We start from the raw sequence: 20,981 nt of genomic DNA, 5'->3' as shown, positions 1-20,981 counted from the left end.
AAAAAAAAAAAAAAAAAGTGTAACCTGTTAACCTGTTTTTCCTAGCTCTGAGACCAGCTGCACAGTCAGGGCACATACGTGTATTTGAGCAGATGAGTGGGATTTGTGGGAATGCTCTTCCTGAGTGGCAGGAAAAAAACAATTTGGGATGATTTAACAGCACTTCTGGAGAAGCATGGCTATATAAGAAATGCTTTGCAATCAGAAGAATGCATGAGAAATAGTCAAACTTTCTCTGGGTTAATTGCCACTTTGGGTACACCCACCACATTGCCTAAGCATAACTGCCTCTTTCCTCACAAACTCAGTCTCCAAGTGTAGTCCGGCTCCAAAAATCCTCCCAGCCACATCCGAAAAAACCATCATTAATCTGGCATCCTAAGGCAAGATCGAGGCTTTAAGGCATAATGCTTTCCTAAGTCTGGAGGATAAATGGCATCTTGCAACACGGCATCCAAAAAATGCAACGAAAAACCAACAGTAACAAAAAACAAAAGACAATAATAGAAGAAGAATTTGCCTCTGAATTCCTTCTTTAAGAAGAATTTAGTTGCTAAACAGCATTGCTGAGAGGAAGAAATTACTTTCTTGTCTTTCTAAAGTATTTGGGATTTCAAAGGGTCTGTCCCATCGTGGAATGAAAATAAAGGTGTTTTACAGCCTTTACATTTCTTACCAATGCAAGGAGACCTCTGAATCCTCTTTCTTGTGTCAGATCTTATAAACCCAGAAAAACCCTGGAGTGTTTCCCACTCTGGTATGACTTTTCCCAGCTGCCACAGCTCTACATCCCCAACACTAAGGCGAATTTGTCATTCACCTGCAGATTTTTATTCCATTGAGCACTATCTTCCGCTTTCCTTCCCTACACCTGAGCTTTCATATGACCCATTCAATACTTGATTTTCTTGGTCTTCTGAAGGCTTTTAGAACTGCGAAGCAAATCATGATATTCACAATGTGCCTTTCTTACAAAATTTTCTTTAAACTGAGACAAAGAGAGACAAAGAGACAGCCTGGTGGCCGGGCAGGGGGGAGGACAGGCTGGAAACCTCTGTGAACAGGGAAGAGGCAGGGAGACCTGTGGGCAGCGATAACCCTGCAAATTCCAGGTATCACCATCGGTGCCCGCTGTGCTTGAGGAGGGAAAACCTTCTTCCAAATGTCCAGGCACCCTCCATGCAAGAAAGCAAAGTCTCAAGCTATTGCGTTTGCTGAGAAGGTAGCATTTCACTTAGTGCCTTAACACTGTATTTGCATTTTTTTTTCCATTGGGCTTTAGTTGACATCATACAGACACAAGCTAGAAAAAAGGTATCTAAAAAAAAAAAAATAAAACCATTCGTTTTTCCACTTCTAGAGGAGGCACTAGATTTACAAAGGCCCCTATAAATATCAGCATATAGGAATGAAAGTCTAATTTGTGCCCAGGCCTGCCGGGTGAGCTCCCATCACCCTCGGCAGCTTGGGGGGCAATGAGGGCAGCCCCCCCCCTCGCCCGGCTGGCCAAGTGCTCCCGTGCTCGCCCATCTCCCCGCAGAGCAGATTTGGGCACTTCTTGGGAAGGAGAGAACCGCTGTGCTGCTGGGTGGAGACTGCTCAGGCTGTAGGGCAGAGTTTTGAATGGGTTCCTCCCTTCCATTGACCCCAGAGCGTGAATGGAGAAATGTATTTACACACTCCGGGAAGTGGGATCAGCACACGCATTTCATTGCGGCCTTTTCACAGCAGCTAGGGGAAATGGTGAACCCTTAGAAGAGACGTGGCCTTCTCCCTCATCTCTGTGGGATATCGCAACACCAAATCTATTACCTACAACGCTGCGACGTGATTTTTTCACCAGCCTGAAACAACGGTAAGTCAGTGAGAAAGGCGGCGTGCCGAGCTCCACGGCAGGCGTCACGCTCCCGAGGACCACGGGTGTGAGGCAGAGCATACAGTTTACCCTACTTGAGATGTCAGCTCAAGTGCTCTGCAAACAGACTCAAGAGCCTCTTGTCAGCGGTACAGAGACGTTCCCCGCTTTCGTAAGCTCTTGTCGCGCTAACCAAAGAGCTCACTGGGAATTGCCGCCTGCTGTCGCAGCCTTTTAGTGCCGTTTGCCTTGAGTTCAGACCCATTTGAAAATACCAGCTCTATATTGGTCGTACCGGTGGGGTCTAGATCCCAGTCCCAACACCGTGCTCCTCTCAGCAGAGCCGTGGTGCTGTGCCACGTGGACCTCCCCACGCGGCGTCCTGCTCCCAGCCCTTCTTAGACCTCTCCTTGAAGGACGTGGCATTTCGGCAGGAGAGCAACAGGGAAGCAAGGCGTCAGCCGTCCTTTGAGGTCTCCAGACTTGCGTCATCAGCAAAACCCGTGGCATCAATAAAGAAATGGTGCCTCACGTCACCCCCAAGGTTTGCCTTTGCCACCTTCATCTGGTCTCTTGGCTCCAATACAGCTGTCCTACCAGCATAATCAATAGCTTGCTACAAACACTCCCCTTTTTGGACTAGTTCAATGTCTTTGAAAATTCAAAACAAAGCTATTTCATTAAGCTTTGAAATGTTAAGAAAGACAGACTCCTTTTCCTTGTAGCTTGACATGCATCTATCAGCGACGTGATGGACAAACCACAGCAAGACCACAGTACTGAGACGAAATCTCAGCTCAAACCATGATTTCTTTTATGGCTGTTGAGTCCCACGAGAGTCGTGGAAGGAGGAAGATGGTCAAACACCCACGAAATGAGCACGGGCAGCCCGGCCTGAAGCAGAGGCTGTGCCACTCTTGCAAGACTTACTAAATTCAGGTTTGATGAAATATAAAGAGATGCTAGCTGTTAAAATAAATAGCTGAAACAGCCAATTATTCAAAGGCTTGGCCCAAATATTCAAAATTCTTGGCAAGAATTGTGCAGACTTTTACAGAGTGGCAAAAAACATCTAAGAAAAAGGCCATTCCTCTGAATTTCAGTACACTGATCTAAAACACATGAGTATCAGAAAACTTCAAAAAAAGGTCACCAGGATCTTTTACCTGGGAAAAAGTGTAGTTTCCACTCACCCTGTTTTCTGATATAGCTGAAGTATTATGGCTGTTCTTGAGCTTTGCCTTGTTCCTAAGAAGATGGATACTATGGATTTGATTATATTAAAGCAAATGATTCATGTCGTCTTCGTTCTCAGAACTGGCTGTAGCATCTATGCCAACGTCCTCTGACACGTGGCACCTGTGCAGTCTCCAGAGGACCTGGGACGTGCTCCAGCAGATGCACCTCTTTTATCCGGACACTGCGAGATAGGTGTGGATCCCTCCCACTCCTCAGGGGTTAGTAGTCATGCAGATTTATGAGTCTACATTAATTTTTGGATTGTATCCCTCTAAGCATAGACCAAAAAAGCTTTGTGCTTGACTATCTGTCATCAGAGATGCTGAGGCGAGAGGAGTTTAATGGAGAATTCAAATTAGAATAGACGCTGCCTGGGCTATGCTGGAAAGTTTGCTTTCCCTTTTCCCAGACCTCTGCCACCATCACCAGAGACACAGCGTTATCTGTGAGCTCCGCTCCGCTCTCCACCCACCACAACTCCACCACCACGCGCAGCCCACCGGCGCCGAGGGCAGACCGCTTACCTGTTGCCTTTTCAGGGTTATTGCACATGAAACACTGCCAAGTTCCCGCTTCCTCGCTGTAGCCGAATAAATCAAAGAACCTCACTTCTTCCAGGTGCATCTGCACGTGGTCCAGGTCCTAGGCCAATAATGAGAAAAACCAAACTCACTCACGAGGTGAACCGCTGTACGGTTAACAGCTCGTAACCAGAAATCACAGAGGGACGCGCAGCGGGCGCCGACGAGCGTCCTTTTCCATATGTCTCCTGCGGACACACAACCTGCTGGGGCAAATGTGCTAAGCAGGACATCTCTCTCTCTCTATCATCAGTAGCAGCTAATATATAAATCATATATTAGTCTGTAGGAGGCAGAGGACTGGTCTGGGATTTTTTTTTGCCTCTTCAACACTGCTGCCAGCAGCACGTTTCCTACCAGCTGAACCATTTTTATTACCTCCAGCCCTCTCTCAGGACTTTGTCAACGAGCCAGAAGGTAGTGGTCTCTGCTAACATGCTGCAGTGCTGGGGGCTTCCTCCTGTCCAGCTGGATCCCCCACCAGAGCAGAGGAGTTAGTGGCTGGGGACCACTTTACTTTTACTTTTTCTTTTTTTTTTTTAAAGAAAGAATGTAGGCTCTGAAACCAGCCCCCTGTGAAAAGCACTAATATGAACATTTAATATGAACGTTAATATGAACTTTTCCAAAAACACAGCAACAACGAGACTGATTTAGCTCACACGAAACATACCCAGGGAAATATGATGTTATTCTGCCAGTGACAAGCCAGGGAAGTTAAGGATTATGCATCTGCAAAGTAAACTGAATGTCTAACTTGATCAAAGAAACCTACAGAAAGTATACTTGTAGCTTCAAGTATGGGAAAAGCTGGAGGATACTCCTTTTGAGGCAATTAATGACACTGTATAATTCAGTGTGTTTTAAACTGCGTTATTTAATTTTAAAACAGAATGTGATCTCACACTTAAACAAACGTTGGTGTTAAATAACAGCAACCAAGTTACTCGCTGGAAACACAAAGGGAATTGCCAGGACCGCTCAGAAAACACTCCTATTTATTTGTGTGGGGTCTTCAGAGATCTGCAACACTGCACGCTGCAGCCCAAAGAAAACACGGATTTACGCAGTCAGTGGGGAAAATACCATCCCTTGCCAGGGACATCAGTTCATCACACTGAACAAGGCTGTGCAAGGGACGGAGTTGTTCGATTCAGGCCTTTTCAGAAAAGCTTTAGGGAAGGACAGGGAGCAGGAGGCCGGCTGGCTCCGGGACACCTGGCGGCGCGGCATCTCTCCTCCCCAGCCTCTTTCAACCCCAGAAACGGGCAGGAACTGCCTGTTCTTGCAAGAACCGAAATGCCCGAGACCACTTCGGTCCTCTAGCCATCGCCCCGGATAACAAGCTCGGCTGAGCCAAACGTTGAGTTTTAACTTAACAGGGGTTCTCAGGTGCCCCCCGCCCCTGCACACCAGAGGCCATCTCCTGATGGATTTTAGGCTGTCTGAAGGAGGGATGGCAAGGCAGAACGGGGAGCATGACTCATGTCACCCGAGAAGCTCCGAACGACAAAGGTTTTCTTCCCTTTCCAGCAGGAACGTGGAGAGAAATGGGCTTCACAGCACCCGGGAAGAGAACGATCGCAGGACGAAGGGCTCGGACACACGTTGGCTTTGTTTTTGCAAGAGGGTTTGCAGGGCAGCAGCCCCACAGCCCGGCTCTTTCCTCTGTCCTCGCCCGGGAGGTGCGCGGCCAGGCTGCAGCAGAGATGTCCCCTGCATTCCCGGGATCCCTCGTAACATTTGGCTTTGCAATTCCGTATGCCTGCTCACCGGGGTTGGAGCTCCATCCGTACCTCTGGGCAGCCGGCTGCTGGGCTGCCCTGCCCCAGCACACTCAAACTGGCTTATACTGGGGATCGTGGGTAAAACTTGATTATTTTGCTCTGTAACAGCTCTTTATTCATTGCTGAAGTTCTTACTTTCCTCCAAAGAGGAATTCCGTACTCTGGAAGAATTTAGCAGGCTGCTGCGCAGGTTCTCTCCCTATTTCTCTGGCCGGTCGCTCGGCGTTGGATCTGATGGTCCGAGGCTCCGCTGCCTCCCTTCAGACACTTTGTGCGTGGTGTGGGATCCCGAGCAGATCCTGCCTGGGCAGGAGAGCCGAGTCCTCGGGAGGGACAGACCACAGCAGCCCCTCCGGGGTCTTCTCCCTGCTGCAGGCTCCCGACGGAGGGGCAGAGCGGGGCAGAGCAATGCCAGCAACGCGCCCTGATCCTCCTCCTGCCGTGGCATCTGGGAGGACAGAAGATGGGCAAAATAACGATGGTACTGCTCTCAGGTAGGACGTTGTAAGGGCACGTGGATGACGCTGAACAGAAAGCCTGGGACCTTCTCCATCCTGTGAAAAAAAATCTTCTAGTGGCTGCAGTGAGGCAACTCTAGACTGAAAGAGAACAAGCATCCCTGAAATATCAATGCAGCAATCTTTCTTTTCCACTCTGTACTCTAGTACACTTGAAATAATCTGCAATAAACCACTTCTTTCAGGAAGGGAAGCACGAGGAAAAAGCTTAATTGGAGAGGAGAGATTTATCTCATCCCCATGCTCCATCATCTTGAAAACTTCAGCGACTCCATTGTGAAAACAGGGCACTTCTTTCTGCTGCGTAAGTGAGATAGCAAACAAAGGCAAGGGAGGAACAGAACTAACAATAGCTTAAAAATGTTAATTATTCTATTGCAACACTGCTTAACAAAAGACTCTCTTTAAGGCATCACACGGGGCTCGTAAAGTAGTCACCATCTCACTCTTCTGACACAGCATGAGTCAACACAAAGAATTCAGCAACGAGCTCAGAACGGGCTTAGTTTTTGTAACGTGGCCTGCCTGTACTTTGATAAAGAACTATGAAGCAACCAAACGGAAATCTGTAAGGATGTACATCTGGAAACGCTTTACTTCTGGCACATCTTAAGCCGTGTTGTATAAATATTTTTTGTGGCATGAACAGGCTTGCCCAGTGAAACACGACATGCTTTCTGTAAGCCAGGTATTCGCTGCAATTCCTTGCACACGCACCTTGGGCCAAATTCAGAAATCCCTTACAGTGATGTAGATCTAAAACTATTTCTCAGAATTTACTCTGGAACAAATCATTGACGTAATAGATTTTTCTCCAGGTTTGCAAAATGCTTTAGAATACATACCAAAAAAGAAGTCTAAATTCATTTACTCTGGATTAGCCCCAGGGTCAGAGGGCAGAAGCGGAGTGACTGCAGAGCAGTGTGGCAGCACTGACTCCGCTGTGGGTCAGACCTTCCCCACGTACTTACAGCACAGAAATTCCTCAGTTCTGATAAAGCATTCAGACATTGCTGTCACACGACGCACAAAACTTAATGCAAAATGTAATACAGGATGCTGACACTGCATTTGTATCAATAGATTTAAAAATATTTTAAATTTAAAGTGTTACACTTAACTGAAACAACCACGCCCCCATAATTTTGCTTCCTGCACTATCGGCAGAGGAATAATATAAACAACTACAATAATTTTGTCAATCAATTCACAATATGTGAAGTTCTATGGCAATGGGAAGAACTTCTGAAACAAAAATTTCAGATCACCGCAGAAGCTTAGTCTGTCAAGCAAAGTAAGGACTAAGTCATCCCAGGAATGCTGTGGCCAGATTTTTGGGGAACGTAAAAGCTAAAGGAAATCTTCTTTAGGGCAGGCCTAGGTCTCGCTCCCAGAAAACTCAGTGGGATTTTTCTCAGTAAACTGAACGGAAATTTCACTAGAAACAAACTCAGGTTCTGTATTAATAAGCAAAACCAAAACTGAGAAAGTAAATCCAGCAGCATACTGCGGAGACCAAGACCGAATATTAAAGTCTTCTACCATGTTAGATGCGTTACACCTGCCTGACTGTCTTCAGCCTCCAAGGGCTGTTAGGCAATCTGCAGCTCCTGGAGTTTCCAAACTTCGGTTCACTGCTTAATTCAATAAACCACTGAAGATCCGTATCTCATTTTCCAGCTCTGTTATTTTGGGAGCTCAAAGATGCTCTTAATGTCACGGAGTGATGAAAGTTCCCAAAATAGGCCAAACACTAGTATCTGAGCACTAGTAGGATTATGCAACTGATGCACTGGAGACTAATCACGTTTCTGGGGTGTTGGACACATTTTGTAGACTTTGTGTGCATGATGCACTACATCTAATCCTACCCGTGAAGGCACGCTCTTTCCTAAGCTCTTTATTCACCCCAAACTCCTATACACTCCACCAGCTCTGACTTTTGACTAGTAGATCTTGGCATGGGCTCAAGTTAAGCCAGTATTGAACAGAAAAGCAGTTCTAATGCCTTTGGATGAGTCAGGCTAGGATTTCAATAGCAGCTAAAATACTTAGTGCAAGCCCCACTGTGTCTAAGTAAAACTGGCCCATGAGCTGGGTCTCAGATGTGGGGATCCCCTGCTCCTCTTACAAGCCACAGCAGGAGTTCCCACTTCAACGCAACATTATCCTGGGGGTTCAGAAGGTGTTTCAAACAGAAGTCCTGTTTTCAAATCAGCCATAACCTTAGTAAATTAATCTTATTCAGTCAGACATCTTCATGCGTACAATATTCTGAGAAAGAGTATTTCAAAATCACGTTTGACAATTCATTTCATCCAATTGAGCTGGATCGAGATGTTGAGGAATAAATAGAAATTTGTTTTACAATCCTACAGCGTCCTTTTCCAAGAAGCCTGATTAATAGCTTTGAAATAGCATTCGCTGAAATCCTGGAGACAGTAAACAGCTTTGAAAGAGTAATCTTTTAAACTGATGGGGGTAACTAACGGTGGAGGCACAAATGATCATTTCCATAAAATCCAAGTCTCGGCTTAACTAGGTGAGCTTCCAAGCGGCTGCCAAACAGTCCATAGTGGCAGCTAATCTGAATCTAGAGTTTGAAACTGCGAGCAGGAAAAAAAATCCATACGTAGCATCACTAGTCTTCATCACGTCGGGAACAATCCACATGAAGCATGTACGAGGGGGTGGAGAACAAGCCTGGAGCCCTTTCAAAGCACAGTACAAAACAACACTGTGGACCCTCTACAGAGATTGAAAATGTAATGGCTGGTGAAGATTTTTCAACCTTCCCACAAGCCGAGTGCTTCGTGTGGAAGGGAGGTTAGAAGCACGCACTATGGATAGCCATACGGCCATCCAGGAGAAGAGGACTTGGCACGTCAGTAAGTGCAAATGCTCAGAAGATGCCGGAGCTAAAGCAAAGAACGGGAAGGGGCAGGGAAAGAGGTTTTGGTTTTTCACGATTTGAGCACAGCAAAGACTTGCTATAGCTATCGTAAAGGTCTTTGTACAGCTGCTGTAAAAGTCAGCGCAAAGTTGTTCTTTTTTTTTTTTTTTCTGAGAAAAATAAAAGCTTACCTTTTGGTGTGGAAATGTAGACTGGATCATGGCAGTTTCAAAACTGTGCGTCCCCTTGAGCTGTGTCTTCTCCCACAGGGCCTTAAGGACTTGTACAGAATTACTCTGTATGGACAAAGGTTCTGCAAACAAGCTCTGAAGAAAATGTTGAAAACAGGGTTTCAAGCATTTTTGACTTGGCCATTAACAAAGAGTATCTTGTTCTTACAGTGGGACAGCCACGCGAATAACCACAGATTAGTTCATTTCTCCGTGAGGAGTTACGATGGATCAATATGCACGCAATTAGATAAATCCTCAAATATTTCCTTGGGGTTTTTTTTGTTGTACATTACATGTCTTTAAGGTCTGTGGCTCACCAAAGAGTATCTATCAACTACCAATATGCATAGCAACATGCATGTCATTTTTGTATTGAAATGCTAGTTTACCAAAACGTTAGCAGCGCTGGCCCCTGCAAACCAGGCGGAGATCTCAGTAGCACGCACCTTTTTGGAAAACACGTGTCATTTACCAGCTAACGTGAAAAGATGCTTAGCACCGCTGCAGGTTTGTATATGTTTATTTGGACCTGACTGCAGCTCTTGGTCCTTGTGCGGGGAAGAGTGAAAGTGCAACGTTTGCAACTGCGCTGAACAGGCAGTGGGATGAAATGCAAGCGAAAAAACTCCACAGAACACATTCGACACAGATTTTGCTGGCAGAGGACAGGAATTTTCGTGCCCTGAACATTCACAAAACAAGATGAAACCTGGGTTGGGCTGGGTGCTCTCACCTCCAAAGCTCCCTGTTTCAAAGGACAGCAAGGATACAACCTTACCCTGCCTTGAATTATTCTAATATTTCAACTGCATTAGGTTCCTCATTGTATAAACTGCACACAAAATCAACGTTACAAGAACACTACTGCAGCTGAGAGCGCTTAGCGTTTCTGCCTCTCCTGTATCTGCTACATGATCTTGTAATTAAAAAACGCATTTGCATGCAGAAGCCAAGTTAAGCATGAACAAGCAAATCTGATTTTCCATATTTCAAGTATTTGATTTTGCAATATGAACAACGTCCTTTTAACGTAGGTTTCCTGGATGGACATTCTTTCTTCTCTTTCTAAGCAGAAACCCAACAATCCTAATCCCACTGTCTGGCATCCAACTGACACAGACACACTTCAGTAAGACTCCACCAGGAATTTTACCGTGGCCGAGGCAAGGCGTTTTTTCCAGCTAAGCTGTCAGAAACAGCCAGATCATTTTGCCCAAATTAAAAGGGAGAAGAAGTCAGCTCCAGGCAGCCACCTGGCAGGAGAAAATGGCAGCCCAATTAGTTTGCGTTTGGCAAAGTTCTGAGTGACTCTAGGGAAGGCGTTAGAAAGGGACGCGTCAGGCAGCCCCTTCCTCACCGCTGCTACCACAGCGGCGTGACACTGTCCCGCCTGATGAGAGAAACGAAACCATGAATCAGGATTATTTCAACGAATGAATCTGTGAAACTAAGCATCCTGTCCATTGAATAGCCCCTCTAACATCACCCCTTATTCTAGTTTTGTTTTTATTAATCATCGCTTATCTGTAAGACAATTTCTCAGATCTTCACTGCCCTATGCTTCTCTTCCTACGGCCCTGCAGTAATAATCTACCGTTTCACAACTTCCATCCAAGGGTTTCAAAACATGATATAACTATTCACTAATATTTTTTAAATGAAATAGAAAGCAGGGTTATGAAGTTAAGAATCTGTTCTGGAGACCTGAGAGAAAAAGTCTCTCTTCTCGCTTTTACTTTTGCGGAATGCAGTGTCAAACAGAATATGGAGCGACTGACAGAAAAGGAATAAAAATATGGCAACTGGTACTGGAATCTTCAGAAACCGTTTATTAGTCGTCTGTCTGTGAATCTATGATGGATCTGCTGAAAACTACATTTTTATCACCAGCCTTTCATTTAACTTACTATTAACACGCTATAAATACGTTTTATGTCAAATTTATCTCTTGTACAATTTCACAGGCTTAAATAACATTATCTCAGGGCTGAATTTAGTGCCCTGTATTTAATTTAATAATAGTTATATATCCAGTACTTAAAAGCTTTAGGATTTCAAACAAAAGAAAAACATAAATTATCTGACATTAAACATCGCCCCGACGCACAGCAGGCTCAAACACTCTGTGCAACACAAGAGGACTCTTTTTTTTTTTCCCCGTAAGAAAAAAGTTCTGTGTTTACAACATATTTGCAAAAAGACACAAAACTGAATCGCATTGTTTTGAGCCTGGCCCCGGCAGCGCGGGGGGATTCTGCTGGAGGGCCCTTGGCATGGGAGCCCCCGGCCAGGGGTAGCACTGGCACAGCCGGAGCAAAACTAGCAAGACCGTAGGGAATAAAAGCAAAGCTTCAGGAAGAGGAGCTGCAGTGGGACAAATGCGATTACCCAGCCCAGGGCAAGGACAGCCGTGGAAAACGGGGGGGACCGCTCTTTGGGGGCAACGTCCAAAAGAAGCAGGACCCAGCAGGGACACGTGGGGACGGGGAAGGAAAGTAATATTGCCCCTGTGAGCTGGGAACTACGCGGAGCTCAATAGTCCTGATAAAAGATGGAACTAGCAGAGCCAAAATCCGGGTAATCTGGGAAGGGGTGAAAGGGAGAGGTTTTTCAATGAAAAACCTATCGGGAAAAGGCTAGGCGCCAGGGATTAAAGGTGGATCAGTGATTAAATTGTCAGTGCGACTGATTCAAACCATGAACCACAGACAGAGCAGAGGTCATTGCGTTAACATCTGGTGGCAGAGGCGGCGGAGGCTGCACAGTGGCGAGCGAGGTATGCCAGCTCTGCTGCCCGTCTCCTCCGCTTCTTGTCCTCCTTTCTTGTTTTTGTGGGGCTTAGTACTTTTGTCCATATTTTTCAACACCTGTTTTCCTCTCATCAGGAATAAAGTGATGCATTTGTAACATAATTCATTTATTCTCTCTAGGTCCTCCTAAAATTCAACCTCTTTCTTCAGGTTTTCACTTACAGAGTAATTCACCTCCTTTGTTTTCCCCTTTCATCTTGTCTCCTCATTCCCGTTTCTGCCTCTGCTCTGTCGCTGTCCTCTCCTTCCCTGACTACCTCCTACTGACCTGCATTTCTTGAAAACATTTGTTGTATTTATTTCTAGGAGCAAACACAGGGAAGAGTGATTTGAGCTTTTACATTCACAGCATAACTCGCCGAGCATGTTTTAAATTTCAGATAAAACCTTTGTATTTCTAAGGTTGCATTAGGGTGGGATGAACTGTGGTGAATGGCTCTGCATAGGCTAAGAAACTGAACCTTATTATTTTAACACAAAATCCATCTGTTTCATCTTGAAGTGTGAATGTAGGGTTTTTTCTCTTACATTTTCATACTATTTGTAACCTATTTCGAAATTCCACGTATATCCAAATACTGGGCTGTATTTGGAAATGGTATCACACATGAGAAAATAGCTCTAGGGTAGGTAGGAGAACAGCACTGATCAGCTTTGCAAATCCTGCTCAGTCAAAACTTCTGCAGTAAAAAAAAATCCAGTGGGTGCTGCACCTCCAACCTCCCCCTGCAGTCTCGGGGTCGATTCTGGTCCCCTGCAAAACCACTGCAATGCTCCTGTTCATTTGCAAGGCACCTGGGACTTTACTGGAAGTTTTGCCCGAATGAGGACAATGAGGTTTGGTCCCACTTTTTTATCCCCAGACCTTGTAATCTCTCCAGACAGTTTCAATTTGTTGCATTTTGTAGAAATTTAAAAACTGAAAAACCACTTCAACCTACTATAACGACTTCTGAGACATCGCAAGGGTCACAAAGCACTGTGGATTAGAAGCGTATTTAAAGAGATTAACCATTAAAACATTTTTTTCCCAGTACAATGTGAACAATATAGAGGTGCCACTAATTTGTACTGCACGCACCTGCTGAAAGAGGAACATGATATGGATCCACAGTGGAGGCTGCTGGCTGATGAGGGTAAAACTGGATTTACTGTACAAGCAGTAGTGGCCCTTCAGGGGACAGCTGAAGAACAGCTTTGCTACACAACTTCTAACGGTATCTAGAAATAAATATGCAGAATATTAAAATCAGCTAAAGACAGAAACCTAACTGTACCAGCGTATTTGCCATCAAGCAGTGCGTGGGCATACATTTCCACTACGGGGTATCGGTCTGGTCAACTCCTGCAGCATTCGGAAGGGCATTGCTGTGTCTGCGCCCTTAAATTAAACACGAGCCATCTGACGGCACTAGAGAAATCTAGTCTCCGGTGCTTTAAATCTTACGTAGTAATCGTTTACTCCCAAGTGCAAAAGGTGCAAGACAGCACACGGTCGGGCTGTTTATCTTCTTTGTGCTTTCTCATGCGTTCTGTAGAATCATTTAGCTTATCGAACCTGACAGATCTGTCAAAACTGTGCATCACGTATTCTTATTTAAAGAGTTTGTTGGAAAAAACATCCCGTATGAGGAAACAGCCATATGGGGGCCTGACATCTGTGGGATCCTTGCCGAGACTTTGCGCAGCTGAAAGCTGGTGTCCGCAGGGATGGAGGAGTGCGGAGCGGGGCTCCCAGCTAGGAACGGGCTCGCTCAGCCGCTGGTAAAAGCTGGGGTACTTCTCATTTGCCACGGATTCTCCAGGAGCCAAAAGATGCATAAATCGGTGTACAACGCCACTGTGCGCGTAGCACGATTGCTGCACAGGCCATCCTATAAATTCATCACCAGAAACACCACAGTTTGAAAGAAGAGCGTTAGCGAGCATCCACTGAGCCCTGCGTCCCCGCGGAAAGCCGACGTGCCAGCTCCTGCCCCGCTCCGCGAGGGCTCCCAGCCGCAGCCCCTCTTCCCCATCCACCCGGGAGCTGCAGCCCTAAAGCCCAGGTCCACCTGAACCTGCTGCCCTGGCTACAGCTTGGCTTCTAAGGGCGCCTGGTCCTACAAATCCCACTTCTCATCAAGCCTATGTGCTACAAGTCTGCTGGTCATCCCTGATTTTTACACGCTAAGGCAGGGAGCTGCAGCTTTTGCAGCTATTCCCCGAGAGGCACGGCACACAAGGGACAGGAATCGTTGCTGCTGCCGTGCTGCAAGGGACAAGGTGGCACAGTGACTTGCCCAAATCAGCAAGCCAGCGCAAGGGCAGCTCTGGCAGAGCCCACGGGCCACGACGGCCAGCACAGCCACAGACTTTGCAGCAAAAAAAACACACAGAGAAGGAAAAGGCATGGAGCTCCAGGTCCAACCGGACAAGAGACTGCAAATGTATTCAGAGTTACACACCGGGAAAGGTGGGCTATGTCTGTTCACAGCTGCGATTCAGTGTCACCCACTCAACACACAGGTTTGCTGCCAAAGTGCACTTTGACTCACAGTCCCAGCTCCGGAACACTACAGACAGACAAAGCATCTCCAATTCTCGCTGCTCTGCCAAATATCAACCATTTATGCCACCTGTGATCATGTCATCTGTTGATAAAAATCCCGCCACAGCTACGTGCAATCTGAAGGTGTCCTTTGGGATCAACTGCTCAGCACAAAGCTATATGCTACGTAATGTTACCTGACTCTGAACTTCCTGCGCTGGTTTTAACTGGAAACGAAGCCCTTGAGATGCACGATTCTGCTTTTGCAAAATATCGACCTTGAACCCTCATTTTCTGTCTTTGGATGACTACTCATAATGATAACAGCATGTTAGGCAAAACCTAATCAGACTTCTTTTTTAACTTAAAATAGTGGTATCATTTTATAGCCCCTTTGAACGGGAACAAGCAGCCATCCAAGGTAAAAAGGCACGGAAAACAAAAAACGGAGATCCTTGGATGATGACCTTGATGCAAACACAGGAGAGAGCGGGACCCTCTTCACCCAGCTGGAGAGCTGACCTTGGAAGGGGAGGGGAACAACCAGCAGCCCCAGCTGCTGCTGCCGCACTTGCTGCCTAGCTAAAGGCAGAAATGACAGACAGACAGACAGACAAACCACCCTGCAGTGGCTGATGGGCCTGTCAGACTGGTCCATGCACAAAGCCACCACCGCTCACCTCTCCTGAGGTCCTGGCCTGCCAGCACCTGCAGGGTCAAAGCCAAAGCATTTTCAAGAAGAGAGCGGCGTAGGCTCCTGCGGGGTCGAACAGTCACGTCTCACTGTGCAGCGTCCATAAAATGAAATCACGCAGTTGGGAAGGTTGACACAGGCCAGCTGTGCAGGGAGCATTACTCAGAGTCTCATGCTATCCTGGTGAGTCACCACGCACTGAAGGTGTAGGAATAAAATGCTGTAAGAAAATACCCTAACTGGAAAAATGAGTTCTAACTCTTTAGAAAACGTGGGTAACGGGAAACAGTTTAAATAGCACAGCCTTCTGGATCTGCTGACAACGAGAGCCAGCAACAAGGAAGACTGATATCAGAAGGCAGCCTTTCTGTCCAACAACAGAGCATCTTGAAATACTTGCGGTTTTTAAACATTTTTCATCTAATCAAGATGTGAAAGCATAAGAGAGAAATGTAATAAATTCAGTATTTCGCATAAAACCACGATGAATGAGGAATGAGTTTACCAGAGGTACAAAAGTATGGGTCCCTAGACCAAAAGTATCAATGGATCAGATAGTTCCTGAAAACGGAGAATATTCAAAACTGGGATGTTGGAACCTGCTGAAGATGCTACAGAGAGGCCAGGTGGCTGTTAGGCTGGGAGAAAAAAAAAAAAAATTCAGAAGCTGGCAAGTGGAAACCACTTTATTATCCTTTGACAAAGCTGTTCGAATTTGCTGAGAAAAGGAAGTCGCCAGTGTCAAGCTGGGGCTGCAGAGCTCATCGAGACTCCACTGTAGCACAGGAGATCTGAGATGTAAAGGCACGGGAAGATTAGAGTTCACAAAAAACCGCTAGAGTCACTACACATACTGTGGGGAAACACACACAAGCCAAAGCAATGCGTAATTATTTGGAAGTGAGCACAAGAACCAAACCAGACTGTAGCGACCATACAGCAAGGGGTGACAACAGCACTCCTTCCTCAGAGGAACACTTACAGGGTATAATCAGCAACATCACAGCGGATGAAGCTTGGATTATCTGGAAACCAACGGGGCGTTCATTAATCTTTGATCATAGGCAGTCCCATAAGCCAATATGGGGCCAGAAGGAGTGACAGTGACAGCAGAAGAAAAGCCACAGGCACTAGGACAGAGGGTCAGACCAGGCGGTGAGCTCTCCTCCCAGGGACGGAGTTCACGAACCGAGTCAAAAATGATGTTGGGCTGACCAGGACCACAAACTTCATCTGGATCACGCCCCTCCAAAGAGACAGGATGAAGGACCTAGACCGGCCCCGGCTCTCCTAACACACGGGTGAGCCAACAAGAAAACCCATCTGTATTTGCCTCTAGAGAGTGCATTTCGTAGAGGGCAACTTTGAAGATGTTTCGTTTGCTTTGAGACAGTGATGGAAAGCAGAGCTGAAGTGGGGCCACTTCTCTCGGCTTCACCAAACATACCAAAAAACAGAGGCGCACTTATTGGTGTTAGGGAATATGGCACTCCTTCCTCTTGTGCAGGCCTGAAAAAATGACTATATTTCAGAAGAATGTTGCCTTGTAGAAGGGAAGAATCCTCATAAAGTGGTGGCTTGATGCCAAGCATTGGGCATTCGTAGGCTGCTCTTTGAAGATGATGATATTGATTTGTGCACATTGACTAAATCCTGTGAAGTGCTGTTTGGGCCATGTCAATCACCTGAGCACAAACATACTCCAAGATCCACAGCGGGACAATATTAGAAGCGTGCATATGGCTGCAAGCCTTCAGCAGCAGAAAGCCAGGGCTTAAATTTAAACCAACAAAGATGCAAATGCTGCTAAACTGAGATAACAGTTCTGAAAAGAAAACTAACTTAGCTGCAGATCACAGATACATCATGCCCATAAGCAGCACACTCAACTTAGCAGGGAAAAAAGAGGGGGCATAAAATCCACCACTCTTGGATTAGTGCCTACGGGCAAAATTTGAGTTTAACCTAATTACCCAAACCTACTGGTTCATACCCAAACCTGCCAGTGTTCACATTCAATATAAAGAAGGAGTTTGAGAAACTGAAGGGGTTAGAGTGACCCTAAGTCCTGGGACATATTAAAGCACAAAATTAAACGATGCCTCCAAGGAGGCTGTTGAGAGAATGCTCTTCCAACAGCACGGTCCAAACTAAAGACCCCTGGTTTATGCACCACAGATGCTAACAAAACCTTAACTTCAATACACTCAACCAGAAGTAGAGGCTTGGCCTCGGTCCATGTGTGTGAAAAGTTTAATGCTTCATTATGGGAAATCACTCTTAGCTAAACGTGACCATAAACCACGTATTGCCACTGCAAAAAGGAGCTGGCAGTCAATGCCTTCCTCTTCAGTGAGTACAGCAGTTATTTTTTCAGTTACAAATATATGAATTGACAAGAAACCTGGGAGGCATTTAAAGGCTGCAGGCAAACGTTGGAGTGCATTACACAACTGTGCAAGGCAGCAGAGTCCAGAGCTAGATTTATTGTCACCCACAGTAAGTCCACATCAAGCTGATGAAATCCCACCTGGGCAGCCTCCCACAGAAGTCATCGCAGCTGCGGGCAGAAGGTGGCAGAGCTCCAGGATACCAGCCCCTGGTTAGCAGTGAAGAGAGGGTGCCCAGTGCTGGGTGGGAGTGCGTTTGATGGGACTGTGGAGGAGGTTCCTGAATGCTGCAGAAGAAAAAACTGCAAAGGATATATGGAGAGACACAAAACCCTAACAAACTGCTCAGCAAGCCATTGTGGATGACACTGAGAGAAATACTGAGGCTACCAACACATGTCAAAATAAATGTCAGCTCAAGTGCTGGAGTCCACGCTGGCTGAGCATAAAGTTAGTTCCTGGAAGAACACAGCATTCATTTGTCAATATCAACTGAAAAAAGCCTCCTACTCAGACAATTTTCAAAGCTTTGGTATGAGAGGAGCGATTACTCACAACTATTTCTGCTACATTCGATATGCTGAATTTGGCAACGTCTGATAACAAGCCAAAGTTTACCACGTAAGTTCTTCAATTGTTTGCAATGAACTACCAGTTTAAACACGTAACAGCTAATCTCAGTTATCCCAAAGTCAGTAGAAAGTGGTATTTAAATAATAAATCTATTCTGATGAAGGCTAAGATGACCCTGATCCATATCTAGCACTATTTTATTGTATTTCACTCAAGTACAAACCAACACACCAGTACCATGGGAATTCATTTTTATGGTCATGGGAGACCTGTAAACAGACAGGCAAGGCAAAATGAGTTTCTTGTCATCATCTGGGCACATGAAGCTGCCCAGAATGAAGATGGGCACATTTTCAAGAAAATGACATGTCAGAAAAATATTTACGTTGTGCCATTTCACTAAATGTTTAAAATGGAAAAAAAAAAAAAATCATTTTAATGAATAGCACCATCAGAGACTGACCCACGGCATGTGAGATTGGCTCACTGGACATACACACACTGCAGAATAAGCAGCGGCCCGTTGTATCACTAACTCCTGCACGGACACAGACCTCTAACTAAAAATATGAATTGTAATAGTCACATAGGTTGAGTCATCATCTTCCAAAATTTGACAGCATCCACTGAAGGAGCAGAACTAAAAGCACTGCTTTCCTGCAGTACTGCCCACTGGAGCACTTCCCACCTGGAAACGTACAATTCTGCTTACAAGTAACCAAGCGCTCAAGTGTCTGGCCAAAGTTTTGAGAGATCTTTAACCACTGCGGCTTTCTCCTTCTAGCATTTTGAATAATAAAAGAGGTTTAAACTTTTATTCAAATGTAACCATGTCAGTGGAGTTCTCTTGTACTACATCCCATATAAAAACATTGCATATGTTGCAAATACTGTTCAACAGGTTATCAGAGTCTGTTGTGCTCAAAATATCCCCCCAAATGTCTGTATTGTATATGGCAAGTGTTATCCTAACACCCAGCGGTTGTTAGACACTAACTTTTTTCTGCTGCCTTTTCATTTTTAAGAAGCCAAACCAAAGCACCGTATGTTTCTAGAAATGACAATATTACTCTTTACAAGTATTTCCCCAGTTGTGTAGCAATTTCGATTCAGGGTCTATGCACTATATCCCACTGCAGCAGAGTAACAACATTCACCATGGGGCTTGATATTTCTAGTATAATATTGCACTTTCATAATATCTTATTCAAGGATCCCAAAGAACCATTATTTAAACCTCAAAAAGTTCACCACAGTAGGTCATTTTTGCTGTACGTTGTGGATAAGTTAGAAGCATGGCAGGATCATTTAGGAGCCAAGCATGCAATGCATCCATATTCATACTTGTACTCAGACATACTCTAACCGAGAATGAAAAAGGTGCTTTTAAAATCATTGCAGTATTTATGAATTGCGTGTACTTATGTACTCAGCATGATATGCAGTTTAGGAAGGTACTTTTTGGGTTTTCCTAAAACACAAGTACATAAATCAGCTGAGCTTTAGGTGAGCTATGTTGCATACTTTTCCCAGTCCATCATTGCAAGTCATGTAAACCACTACGAAACAAATATCAACCTTGTGTAATCCCACAGGATTTCAGAGGAATTAAAGCAGAGTTACAACATAGCAAGACCCATTCACACCTGTGGGAACGCAGTCATTTCTAGAGAAAACAACTCACTGCATTTGCACTTGGCAATGCACAGTGGCTGACAAAGGGAAATCTGATGAGTCAGCAGGGATCAGGTCTGTAGGTTTAGCCAGGAAAGAATCATAGAATGGTTTAGGTTGGAAAAGACCTTTAAGATCATTGCGACCAACTGTCAACCCATCATCATGCCCACTAAATCATGTCCTGAAGTGCCTCGTCTGTGAAGGGCAGCATACAAATGTTTTTGCTAGGAAGAACAAAACAAACAAAAAAACCCAAAACACTTACAGGCTTGAGTTAGTGGAAAAGCTTTGAAGGTGAAAAGAAACCAGTCTCAGCCTACAAAGGTGGAGACAGCTTAGTTCCCTGAATCTCTGCGTAATTGCACGTGTGGAAACACATAACTGCTCACCCTGACTTCGCCTGGTAAGGAAAGATTAATTTAGCCCCAAGAACCTTTCAGGATATCAGTAAGATACAACACACAGGAGACTCCTGTCAGCAAAACCTACTTGCTCCGCAACAGCTCCCCCAGCACACAGCTCATCTTGGCAAGTGCTGGCAATCCAATGTCGACTAAAGGTCCTTTTGATGTTATTTAAAGCAATGAAGTCCAAATTATGGCAAAGATGGATCTGCAACTCTTTAAAATAATTGGTCAAAAGTATGTAGGGGAGAGAGGAAGCAAAAAATTAACTAATTTCCTTGAGGACATTAAGCCTATTACATTGGTCACATTTAAACTATGCATTTACAGACTCTTGAAACCAGTTGTACTTTAAAAAGTACTGTCGCTTCTAAATGCAGAAAGCAAATTTGAAGCAGAGTGTTCAAATTAGCAGCAAAGTCATATCTACTGCTGCTGAATATCTGGGGTAACACACTGAACAGACAGAACAAGTGCCTGTTTTATCCAACTACTATGAATTATCCCTAAGCACCTAAGAGCAAACCTAAACCACGACACTTTAGAGCTATGTGCATCCCTCCGCTCAAGCAGCTTCTCATCTCAGCATCCCCCTGGGCATCGTACCCCGCTGCCCCCACGTCCTGCTCTCCTGCTTCGCTGGCAGCAGCCGCTGGTAACACTTGGGCACATCTTCTCCAGAAAGAAGGATGAGTTCTCCTCCTTCCTCAGGCTGCCTTTGGCTTGGAAGGAGAGTCCGAGTAACACAAGGAAAGGATTTTATAACATGAAGAACATGTGAAAGGCAATGCTAGGCA

At 45.3% G+C, this 20,981-nt stretch overlaps 1 protein-coding gene across 1 annotated transcript in view; it reads right to left on the bottom strand.

Annotated features, from left to right (window-relative positions):
* Nucleotides 1-20,981, bottom strand: part of VEPH1 (ventricular zone expressed PH domain containing 1) — an 88,947-nt gene that overhangs the window by 12,387 nt on the left and 55,579 nt on the right. The window contains exons 11-13 of the mRNA XM_049803074.1: nt 12,998-13,137; nt 9,065-9,199; nt 3,619-3,736 (exon numbers count right to left, since the gene is read on the bottom strand). Of these exons, the coding sequence (XP_049659031.1) occupies nt 3,619-3,736; nt 9,065-9,199; nt 12,998-13,137 (393 nt within the window). The remainder of the gene's footprint in view (nt 1-3,618; nt 3,737-9,064; nt 9,200-12,997; nt 13,138-20,981) is intronic.

Source organism: Accipiter gentilis, chromosome 6, assembly GCF_929443795.1.
Source record: "Accipiter gentilis chromosome 6, bAccGen1.1, whole genome shotgun sequence".
Classification (NCBI taxonomy): Eukaryota; Metazoa; Chordata; class Aves; order Accipitriformes; family Accipitridae; genus Astur; species Astur gentilis.
The sequence above is the reverse complement of the archived record's forward strand: the minus strand, read 5'-3'. Positions and strand labels throughout refer to the sequence as shown.